Here is a 12,143-nt window from a genome sequence, read left to right as displayed (position 1 = left end):
GCTCTGGGAAGGGGTAAATTGAGGTCTCCCATTAGTATAGTTTTACTGCCTATTTTGTCCTGCAACTCATTAAAATTTTCCTTTAAAAATTTGAATATATGCCATTTGCTCATTTTTCTAGACTGTTTCTTGACTTTGTACATTTTAAGCTTCTGCTTTGTTACCAGGGTCTTCTGGAGTTCTTGCACTACTGTTTTCATAGCTAGTCTGAAGATTTTGAAGCTTTTGGTGCTTCTAAGGTGGTGTGATTCAGGGAGAGGTATGCTCACTGTTCCCTAGAAAACCATAACTGATACTTCTCTACAGGGCCCCTTCTCCCTTGCTACCAAAAGTGATGCTGCTCCTCTGGGTCCTTACTCCCTCGTTACAGCAAGTGATATTGGAATTGTGACCCTGAAGTGGATTTAGGCAACGGAGTTGCCAAACTCTAACCGTTCAGTGGTAGCAGAGGGGTATTCTCTTTCTGAAGAGTTGTCCAATCCTTTTACCATCTCTGTCTTGAGAGTTCCCAAAGCTGCTGCTGTTGCCACTTCCAAGGCCCACAGATTGTGTTGCACTATATGTGCTCCAAGCCAGCCCCACCCCAGTGTCACCTTCTGACTTCTAAGTTATCTTAGGCAGGAAAAATGTCTCTCTCTGACTTTTTGTTGGCTTTTTCACTTCAGATTTCAATTTGAGGCATTATCTTAAAATTACTTGGATGGGAATGTGGGATAAGCTCAGCAGCTTCATCTACTCTGCCATCTTGGCTCCACCCCTAGAAGTCCTCAGACATTTTCTATGATAGGGAATTCGCTTTTCATCAGCTTTGGTCTCTTTCTCAAGTGGCTTCTGGAGCACAGAAGTCTCTCCATCTAGTTGACAGTCCTTTTTGCTGCAGGCCTAATGGATATATACACACACACAAACACTCACATACAATTGAAATCTTGCCTCATGTCTCTCAATTCCTCTGTTCTCTAGCTGATCTCTTTTGTAACATTCAGTGCTGTAGCACTGTTGTCCAATCTAGAGCAAGCTTCCACTTTTCTTTTTTTCCATGGAATGAGAATGTGGAGCAGGCAGAGCTGACTTCTGTTGCAAGCCCCTGGCTTGGTTTCTGTATATCTACCAGTGTGGTAGCTAGTGGGGCAGAGGTTGCTGAGTGAGAAACTTTCTCTGCTATTAGTTCATTAGGCATTACGTTATTAGGGATATGGTCTTAGACCATAAAGATAGTTGAAATTTCTTTATCCCTTTCACATAGTTCCTATTTTGGAGAAGCTTTAGCAGTTAGGAGCATATGAGAAAACGTTTTCATGTGAAATGGTAGAGCGACTCCAACAGTTTTAAGAAAAAAAATCTTTTTTTACCTTCTTATTGCTTATAGAATAAAGAGCAAAATCCTTTCCCTGGCATTTAACACACTTTACAACATCACACCTTTATACCTTTCCAACCTTATCTCATATTACTTACTTTATTGAACTCTGAGCTCCAGGCAAACTGGATCATTTCTCTGCCCTTCTCCCCAACACGCATTCTCTTCTTTTGCTCACACTGTTCCCAGTACTTGAAATGTCAACTTCTCTCCCCCTTTCTCCCCTGTTCATCCTTCAAAGTTTACCTCAAATTCCACTTCCTTTTACCCTGATTCTCTTTGTATCTAATACCCTTCCCTCTTAAGACATCATATAGCATTTTATTTCATACTTCTATAATGCATGTATCTTACAATACTGTATATGTGTTAGTGCCATTTCCCTATAAAACTATAAGGTCTGTGAGGGCAGGATCCATGTTTTCCCTAAACTTTGCTTCACCATTCAGTGCTTAATATAATGCTTTACATACAGGAGAAGTTTAACAAATATATGTTGAATTGAAGTGTTAAATCAAATTGAGGAGAAAGAGGCAAAAAACAAACAAGGTCCTTTTGGATTTTTCATTCAGTAGCATTAGCAAAATATCTTTCCTTTGGTAGTACAAACCAACCTCCTACACCTTCTCAATCAATTATATTCATAACGCTGATTATGATATAGTGCAGTATCTAAGATAGATTAAACTTTATTTACTAAGTCTGGAGAGTACAGTATCATATTTCAGCAGAAACTTAGAATAAGAATTGAAATAAAAATATTCTTCTGATATACTAGAAATCTTAATTATTAAGTCAGAGCCACAGAATTATGAGAGCTTTAAGGAATCTCAGATGCCATCCCTAGTCTAATTTAGTATTTTAATAAGAATACTCTCAACATTATTAGCATAGTCATCCATTCTTTATTTTAATATCCTCAAATGATAGGGAACCTGCTATTACAACTGCAATTCATTACAGTTTCTTAGAGCATTCTAAATAATTAAAATTATACAATAATTATTGGTAATTAATGAAAATGGGATACTACTTGAATGGAGGAAACCCCAGAATTATATACCTTCCCAAAAACAATTTCAAAATGGATATGTTGGATACTTTTGTGGAACTACTTGTCTACCCCCCTCCAATTTTCATTACAAGAGAAGACTGTTTGGGTAGAAAAAAGAGACAACTATATTTGGAAATGAAGGTAACATAAAAGCAAGACATAAATAAGAATTTTAAAGCAAAATGAAAGCTCTCAAACCCTCATTAACTAGTAACCTGCTTTTCACCATAAGGTCTCTTCCCATCATCCCCCACAAACCCTGGAAGTAATTATTTATAGACCTAAAAAGCTGAGGTAATAAAAACCAGATTTCAGTTAATGAGAAGGAAATTAAAGGTATTTCCAGTGCAGGTGCTGGTAGCAAGACAAAGACAGGAAGTAGGATCTTCTGTGATAACAGATATGTTTATTTTGCTTCTGAGAAGCATTTCTTATGGCTGGTTTTCAGCCACGTAGGTCCCTATAGCTCACAGTGTGAAGAATTCTGATACCAGTGACCTATGTTCCTCTTAGGGGTTATAAAGTCTGAAGGGAATTGTGTCATGGATCATGGGAAAAATGGATAAAATGTTGTGGAGAAGCAGATTTGTGCTTTCCAGCACTTTGTTTTTACTGGAAGACTTCATGCAGGGATAAAAAGACCAGTTGTCTGGTACATGTGGAGGGAATTATCGACCAGGTGCTTGTTTTTTTTCTTGGATTCTGAAGTTCTGTCTAACTCTGAGATTCTGTGCTAACCAGCAATTGTTTTATATGATTTAGGAACAGAAATTCTCCCAGAGAAGCAATTGAGTGCACTACAGATATGTTCTAATATACACATTCAGTGGATAAGAAAAATCATGGTCCTGAGTCATTAGAGGGATTGCTAAGTCTCTTCCTATAGTATAGACTCTAGAGTAAAGCTTTTTAACTCTTTTCTCCCCCTTATGAATTACTTTCCAATTTCTGTTGACTCTGTCCTCTAAATTTCTCCTTTCTGTTTTTATGTCATTGCCACAATTTGGGTTTAGACCTTCCTTACAATCAATCAATCATCCAATAGTTATTAAGTAGCTACCATGGGCCAGGCAACTATACTAAGCACTCAGGACACAAAAAAAGGTGCAAGACAGTTGCAGCTCTCAAGGAACACACACTCTAATGGGGGAGACCATAAACAAATATGTGTGTGTGTATGTATATCAGCAAAAATAGGAAATAATATAGGGACCATATTAGAATAAAGAGGGGTTAGGAAAGGCTTCCTGTAGAAGATGAGATTTTAGCTGAGATTAAAAAGGAAGCCAGTAGACTGAGAGGTAGAGGGAGAGCTCCCTCACCTTTTTTTATCCCCTTTCAATCTTTTTCTGTAGGGTAAGATGTATTTCTATACCCAAATGAGCATGGATGTCATTCCCTCTTTGAGCCAACCCCAATGAGAGTAAGGTTCCCTTGATCCCCCCACCACACTCCCCATCTTCCCTTATTGTGCATTTTATGCCCCATTCTATCTTTCCCTTTCCTCTTCTCCCAGTGCATTTCTCTTTCTCACCACTTAATTTTTTTTAGATAATTATCCCATCATTCGCAACTCACACCCATGCTTCCTAATTATATTCCATCTAACTACTCCAATAATGAGAAAGTTCTCATGAGTTAGAAGTATCATCTTTCCATGTAGACATGTAAACAATTTAACTATATGGAAGATCTTATATGTTCTCTTTCTTGTTTTCCTTTTTATGCTTTTCTAGAATCTTATATTTGAAAGTCAAATTTTCCATTCAACTCTGTTCTTTTCATCAAGAATGCTTGAAAGACCTCTATTTCAATGAATATTCATTTGCTGGGTAGGTGATTCTTGGCTGTAATCCTAGCTCCATTGTCCTGGAATATCATATTCCAAGCTCTCATAATATTCCTGATACTTTTCATTTGGTGATCTCTTTCAGGAGAATTGGTGGAGATTCTTTCAATGACTATTTTACCCTCTTGTTCTAGGATATCATAGCAGTTTTCCTTGATAATTTCTTGAAAGATGATGTCTGGGCTTTTTTTTTTTGTTCATGGTTTCCAAGTAGTCCAATAATTTTAAAATTATCTCTTCTAGATCTATTTTTGAGCTCAGTTCTTTTTTCATTGAGATATTTCACATTTTCTTCTATTTTTTCATTCTTTTTATTCTGATTGTTTCTTGATATCTTCTTGAAGTCATTAACTTCCACTTGCTCAATTCTAGTTTTTAAGGAATGATTTTCTTCAGTGAACTTTTGTACCTGCTTTTCCATTCAACAAATTCTGTTCTTAAGGAGTTCCTTTCTTCAGTGAATTTCTGTCCATCTTTTCTCCTTTAACCAATTTGGCTTTTTAAAGAGTTCTCTTCTATGAATTATTATATATCTTTTTCTATTTGACCATTTCTGTTTTTCAAGGAATTCTTCTCTTCATCGGATTTTTGTTTCTTTTTTTACTATTTGACCTGTTCTATTTTTTAGGGTGTTATTTTCTTTAGTATTTTTGTGCCTCCTTTACCAAGCCATTGGCTCTTTTTTCATGATTTTCTTGCATTATTCTTATTACTCTCCCCAACTTGTCCTCTACCTCTTACTTGATTTTTAAGATCCTTTTTTGAGCTCCTCTAGGAATTATTTTTGGGCCTGACACCAAAACATACTTTTCTTTGAGGCTTTGAATGTAGCACTTTTGACTTTGTTATCTTCTTCTGAGTTTGTGTATTGATTCTTCCTTTCACCATAGTAACTTACTATGATCAGGATCTTTTTCTGCTGTTTCCTCATTTTTTCATCCTATTTCTTGATTCTACATAATGTGGCTCTGCTCCCAGAGTGGAAGATAAACTGCAGTTTTACATTTTTTTGTACAACAGTTTTCAGAGCTAATTCTGGGAACCTATAAGTTTTCAGTACTTCTAAGGTGGTATGATTTAAGGAGAGGTATATTTACTACTCACCTGACCTATACTCTGGTCTGTGAGTGACCACAAGCACATTTTTCAGCCTTGGGACCGTGATGAGGGTCCCTGCTCCACTATGACTGCAAGCTCTGGTGTGCTAGTGTTCCTCCTCATCCTAGGACTGCAATCGAGGACTGCCAGATGTGATCATGGGAAATGCAACAGAATCATGCCCCCAGTGTCAGAAAAGGACCCTTGTAGTCTTCTTGTGACCAGTTGTCTGACCCCCTTACTTTCTGTGGACTGAGAGCTCCAGAAGTTGCCACTGCCTCCACTAATTCAGTGGCTGCTCCTATCCCTCTCCCCTCCTCCACAATGCCTGCTCTGATTTGCTGGAGTGTGGCCTACATTGGTGCAGCCAGTGCTGGACTGCTCCTCACTCTCACCCCTGTGCAACAGACTTATCTTTAACTATTTCTATTTATCTATCTGCAGCTAAAAAGTAGGAATGCATAACTTGTAGAACCAAAACATGAATAAGAGGGTGAAAGAAGGTCCATAAGCTAGAGAATATAGAGAATTTCTGAACACTCAACAGATCTATGTTTTATTTATCTCTTGCCAATGGTAACAAAACAAAAAAATATGAAGCCTATGTAAAATGTAAAACACAACTTTTAAACATCATACACCAAGAACTTTTAAGTTACCCAAACAGCTGAATTAAAATAAAAAACTCTCAGTCTGTCAATTACACTTATTTTCATTTCTATTTTGCTTATAGCAATTATAGTTTTAAAAAACCCTAATAAGGTGGCATCCCCGTCTATGGCAATAATTTGTACAAGCAAAAATAATTATCTAGACATTACAAATGTGGTTTGTATATGAAAAGGCAGAAACCAAAATATTACTTTCTTAGAGTAGTTTTGATTTGCCTGTGCTTACCAGTACACTCATGCCCATTGCCAACATAACCAGAAAGGCAAATACAGCTGTAAGAATTGCCTCCATGATAAATACACTGGGCCCTTTCCACAGGAGCACAGTCATGACTGCCTTCTTCACAAGGATTGGATGGTGGAGCAATTACTGAGAAAGGAAGAGAAAAGAAAAGGATATCAAATTACATTAAGTACTTATGGTTTAACTCTGAAGATTAGTTTTTCTTGATTCAAGTTTATTACTCCATAAAGCACTTCTAACTCCTAGACAAAAAGTGTAATGCAAAATCCTAGTATTACAGTATCAAACATGGTAACTAGTGTTTTGATTTTGGATCCTTATATGTTCCTTTCTCTTGCCTATGAAAGTTCACTTTCAGGGGAAGAGGAAGGAAGAAAACAGTAATTTATTGAGCACCTACTATGGGCCAGGCACTGTACTAAGTACTTTATGCATATTTTTTCATTTTATCCTCACAAAATTCTGAGGGACAGGTGGTATTATTATCCTTATTTTACAGATGGAGAAACTGAGGCAGATAGAAATTAGATGATTTGCACAGGGTCATGTAACTAGTAACTGTTTAAGGCCAGATTTGAAATTATGTTTCCTCTTTAGTGCTTTATGTACTCCACTCCCTAGTTGACTTCAGCTTATATCTTCAGACATAATTATAGTCATAATTAAGGCATAATTCTTAAAAATAAGAATATTTTGTACCTGTGCCACAAAACTCAGCTAACATTAATATTGTCCCACAAACTCACCAGACCAAAATGTTTCTCTTCTTATTTTCTCTAATGTAATTTGACTTTATAAACAAGTTAAATTTCAAACTTCAGAAACCAATTTGTTTCTGTTTTAACGTTATCCCTCCTCAATTTAACTTTTTTCTTGGAACTATAGCAAGTATATATATATATACAACAAATTGAGATCCTTACATAGATAAATTATGATCTCAACTTCATTTTCATTTGAGGAATTCTGAATCTTGGTCTGTAGAAGGGGCTATCTATTACAAAGAAGTTGCTATAGATTTAGGTAATATGGTTGCATCAGATGACCAGGATACTAAGACATCTGGTTGGACAAATGGTCTTCCTTCAATAATTCAGTTTCTAAAGTATGTAGTTAGAAAAATTATAATATTGGAGTATAATCACAGTTTTCAATAATTTCAATGTAAATTGCACAAGCATATTTCAGAGAATTCAGCAGAGGTCTAAAGAGTTAACCGTTAGAGAGAAAATAATTAAAAACCAAGGCCAATCATTATTTTTGCCCCCAAATAAGGAAAATTTTAAAATTATTATGGACTTACAAATACAAGTGCGTTTATCTTCTGTAAATTGATAACCACTCTGACACTCACATCTGTAGCTCCCTGGCGAGTTGATACACTCAGAATTGTGTCCACATTGATGGGAACCTGTTGTACATTCATTTACATCTAAATAAAAGCAAGTGAGAAAAGTTTCAATTAAATTAAAATAAAATAAAAATATTTTAACTCTTAATGTGATTTTATCGAGGATCGCTAGCATTTAATTAATATTTTTAATTAAATTGAATCACAGCAGGAATGATAAATTATTTATAAAAGTTAGAGTGAATTTTTCAAGAATAATATAATAAGAAAGAAATGTGTTTTAAAAATAAATTGAATATTTTAATTTGTTTTATGAAGAATTTATCTCTCCTCTTCTCCTTTACTTTCCCAACTATCTGAAAATTCTTTTATAGTTTTGAGATTTTTAAAATACTGTGTAGCATGTCAGAAATACACAATATATATGTAAAGATTTTAATTTTTACAATGAATAGGACTTAGACTATAGTTATTGGAATAAAACAGATGGACATAAAAGCATGTGAATGTAAAGAGACACTGAAAACTCTTTTTCTTGATCAGTTTAAAAGGTCCATAAAATAGTTTTTTAAAATATAGCACTTCAAGCTCAAATAATTCAGGAATCTCAATGAATAGCAGATGTTCCATTTTCCTAGTATTGAGCCAAAAATAATCTCCTAAAACTTTTCACTTAAATACTGTCCACAGAATATTTTGTCCTTAAAAGAATTGTTCTTGGCATCAACAACACAGGACCACACAGCATTGTTGCTTTTGTTGAGCAAAGGCAAATACAAAGAAAAAAGCATGTTTGCATCTACAAAACATGAAGCCAAATGAACAGATGAAGAATCCCTCACCAAAACAATTTCTTCCATCTCCTTGGTAGCCAGTTGTACATTCACACGAATAGGCTAGTCCTGTTCCCACCAGACACCGAGCTGTTATATCACATGCATGGCTTCCATCATAGCAAGGATTTATCACCAAGGGATCTATATCCCCTAAATAGTAGATGGAGAAGGAAAAACAACTGTAGCTTTACTATAATCCCAGTTCAATTGTAGCATGCCGTCTTTATGAAGTCATCCTCATTCCATGCTTTACTTTCTTCCACCTCCAAATAATAATTTGTTTTCCTCGGTATTTCTAATAAAGATACTGTTTTGTAATCCTACTATGTTTATTGTGTAATTAGGACAAATAAATAACAAATGACCTAAATACTACTCACAAAATGTCAAAAAAAATCTAAGGCAAGGTCTTTATAGTAGATCTATGATTAATTTATAAGGATGTGGGAGAGAATCACACATGATGAAAAGTTATGGATAGTTTGCAACTATTAAATGAGATCATGGATTTATTGAAGCATCCAAACTAGTATCATATATATCTCTACTAGACTGAAAGCTCCATAAAGGAAGGCATACTATCTTATTATATGTGTTTATCTTTTTTCAGTGCCTAGAACACTGGTCTACACATAATAGTAAGTTAAGTAAATGTTTCTTAAATAGATTATACTGCAGATTAAAACGATAAAAGAGGTAAGGATGGAGTTGAACGAGTGAAATCTACATCTTAAAAAGGAATGTTTCTACTTCCAAGTTCCAGAGCATACAAGGGACACTATTAGCACACGTCCAAGTTGTGACATTGATTCCTTGTGGGTCTTACTCATTTAGTTTTAATATCACACAAGTTCCCTCCTCTCTCCCACCTCCCATGAGCTTTGCAATGGTCTCTCCATCAGGTGTATATTTAGGGAACATGAACTCACTTTCGTGTTCAGAACTAATGAAGAATATCTACTCCAAAATCAAACATCAGTGACTTTGGAGATACTTATAATGAAAAATAATATTTTCTTAACAGAACCTTATTTCTGGATATAACATCAGCAACAAGAAACAAAACAGCTATTTTTTAAATTAAATTTGACTTTTTAATAAGTAAAAATATGCCTTCTGTCTCTCTCACTTCCTGTCCCCTAAGAAAGAATGAAAAGCCAAATTTCCTATCCCATGGATGGTCAAGCAAAACAAATTCCTTCACTGACTGTATTAAAAAAATACATCTCAATATGCACTCTGAGTCTACCACTTCTCTATCAAGAGATGGGTAATATGTTCCATGGTGAGTCATCTGGAATTGTAGTTCGTTATTGCATTAATTAAAGGTCCTAAGGCTTTCAAAGTTGTTTGCATTTACAATATTGTTCTCATATATATCATTCTCCTGGTTCTGCTTATTTCACTCTGCATTGGTTCATGTAGGTCTCCTCAGGTTTTTTGGGAACTATTTCCTTAATAATTTCCTACAATACAACAATCTTACATTGCATTTATAGGCGATATATTTTTCATTCATTTCCAAAACAATGGGTATCGCTCAGTTTCCAATTCCCTGTCACTGCAATAAGAACTTCAACAAATAGTTTTGTTTATTCTGAGTTTGAGGGTTTTTTTCCTTAGAACTGATTGCTCCCTTAATCTACTCTGCCCTTTATCACCCCTTTCTCTTCTGCTTTCTTAGTGGATGAAATGTGTTCCTACACCCAACTATGTGTTCTATACCTTCCTTTGACCTGTTTAAATGAGAGTGAGGTTCAAATGTCACCCACGCCTCCCACTCTTTCCACCTTGTTTGTATAGCCTTAAACTTGAACACTCCAATTGCATGAAATAATTTTCCCTATCCTTCCTCTCCCTGTCCCCTATTCATTTATTCCTTTTGTTCCCTTCCCATTCTCTTAAGATCATCAAAACATAACAGAACCACTCCTAAGTCCTCTACCTAATCACTCTCTCTATGATCCTTGATGATGATGATAGGGTTCTGAAAGGACACATGTCTCACCTCCCCATACTAGAATATAAATAGTTTATTCTTGTTTAGTCCCTTATGATTGTTAATTCACATTTGCCTTTTTATGTTTCTCTTGACTCCTGTGTCAGATCTGTAAAGTTGTGCAGCTCTGGTCTTTTCACTGGGGAGATACAAAAGTCCTGTACCTCATTAAATATCCATCATTCTCCCTTCTCTCCCCCACCACCCGCACACAGGAGTATACTCAATTTTGACAGGTAATTTATAAGTGTTGTAAGCCTTTGCTTTCTGGATTACAGTATTCTAATAATTGGAATAACTGTATTCCAAGCTCTCTATTCCTGTCAAGGAATTGCTACTAAATCTTGTGTGACCCTGACTGTGGCTCCTCAGTACTTTATATTTTTTCTTTCTGGGTGTTTGCAATTTTTCTTTGATATGGAAGATGTGGAATATTGGCTGTAAATTTCCTGCAAGTTTTCATTTTGGAGTTTCAGGATATGACTGTTGGATTTTTCCTTCTTCCACTTGGACCCTCTGGTTCTAAGAGATCTAGGCAATTTTCTTTAGATCTTTTAAAAATTATGTCTAGGTTCTTTTATTGTTGTTATTATTGCTTTCAGATAGCCAAATCATTCTCAAGTTGTCTGTCTTCAATCTATTTTCCAGGTCAGTTCTTTTGCTCTGAGAGTTTACATTTTCTTCTATTTTTTTTTTAGTCTTTTGACTTTGTTTTAATATTATTTTGTTTCCTTGTTGGACCATTATATTCTATTTGTTACATTCTAATTTCAGAGAGTTCCTTGTGTAACATGTTACACCTCTTATGCTAAGCTGTTAATTCTCTTTCCAATTCTTTCTTCCATAGCTCTTTCTTTCCCATTTTTTCCTCTATTGATCTCATTTCATTTATTTAAAAATCTTATCTCTAAAAAATTGATACCTTAAATTTTTTTTGCTTTATCTCTTGTAGACATTCTAGTTGAATTTGTTTCAAAACAGAGCTTTTCTTTGAGGCTTTGCTTATAGATATTTTGGAGTTATTCTTTTCTTCTGGGTTTGTATTTTTTAAAATTAATTAATTTATTTTTAGTTTATAGAATTCAGTTCCACAAGCTTTGCAGTTACAAAATTCCCCCCCTCCTTCCTTCCCCCTTCTTCCTCTCCAAGATGGCATGCAATCTGATAAAGACTCTACATATACATTCACGTTAAATATATTTTCACATTAGTCATGTTGCAAAGAAGAATTTGAACCAATGGAATGAACTATGAGAAAAGAAGAAACAAAAAAAAAAAAAAGAGAGGGCGAGCAAATAATATGCTTCAATATGCACTCAGGCTCTGTAATTCTTTCTCTAGATGTGCCTAGCATTTCCATCATGAGTCTTTTGGAGTTATCTTAGAACCTTGCATTGCTGAGAAGAGCCAAGTCTATCCAAGTCAGTCATAGCACAATGTGGCTGTAACTGTGTAGAATGTTCTCTTGATTCTGCTCCCCTCACTCAGCATCAATTCATATAAGTCTTTTCAGATTTTTCTGAAGTCCATTTGCTCATAATTTCATTATGTAATCACAATAGTATTCCATTACATTCATATACCACAACTTGTTCAGCTATTTCCCAATTGATGGGCATCCCCTAAATTTGCAATTCTTTGCCACCACAAAAAGAGGTGATATAAATATTTTTGTACATGT

General features: G+C 35.2%; 1 protein-coding gene across 2 annotated transcripts in view; it reads right to left on the bottom strand.

The window, feature by feature from the left end:
- Positions 1–12,143, bottom strand: part of NID2 (nidogen 2) — a 119,124-nt gene that overhangs the window by 34,167 nt on the left and 72,814 nt on the right. For both annotated transcript variants that reach the window (XR_011971808.1, XM_072629712.1), the window contains exons 9-11: positions 8,470–8,613; positions 7,580–7,708; positions 6,259–6,402 (exon numbers count right to left, since the gene is read on the bottom strand). Coding sequence is in view for 1 of the 2 variants with exons in the window: in XM_072629712.1 (XP_072485813.1) it covers positions 6,259–6,402; positions 7,580–7,708; positions 8,470–8,613 (417 nt within the window). In the remaining variant the exon portion in view is untranslated. The remainder of the gene's footprint in view (positions 1–6,258; positions 6,403–7,579; positions 7,709–8,469; positions 8,614–12,143) is intronic.

This window comes from Notamacropus eugenii, chromosome 1 (genome assembly GCF_028372415.1).
Source record: "Notamacropus eugenii isolate mMacEug1 chromosome 1, mMacEug1.pri_v2, whole genome shotgun sequence".
In the NCBI taxonomy this organism is placed as follows: domain Eukaryota; kingdom Metazoa; phylum Chordata; class Mammalia; order Diprotodontia; family Macropodidae; genus Notamacropus; species Notamacropus eugenii.
This window is presented reverse-complemented; position numbering and strand designations above follow the sequence as displayed.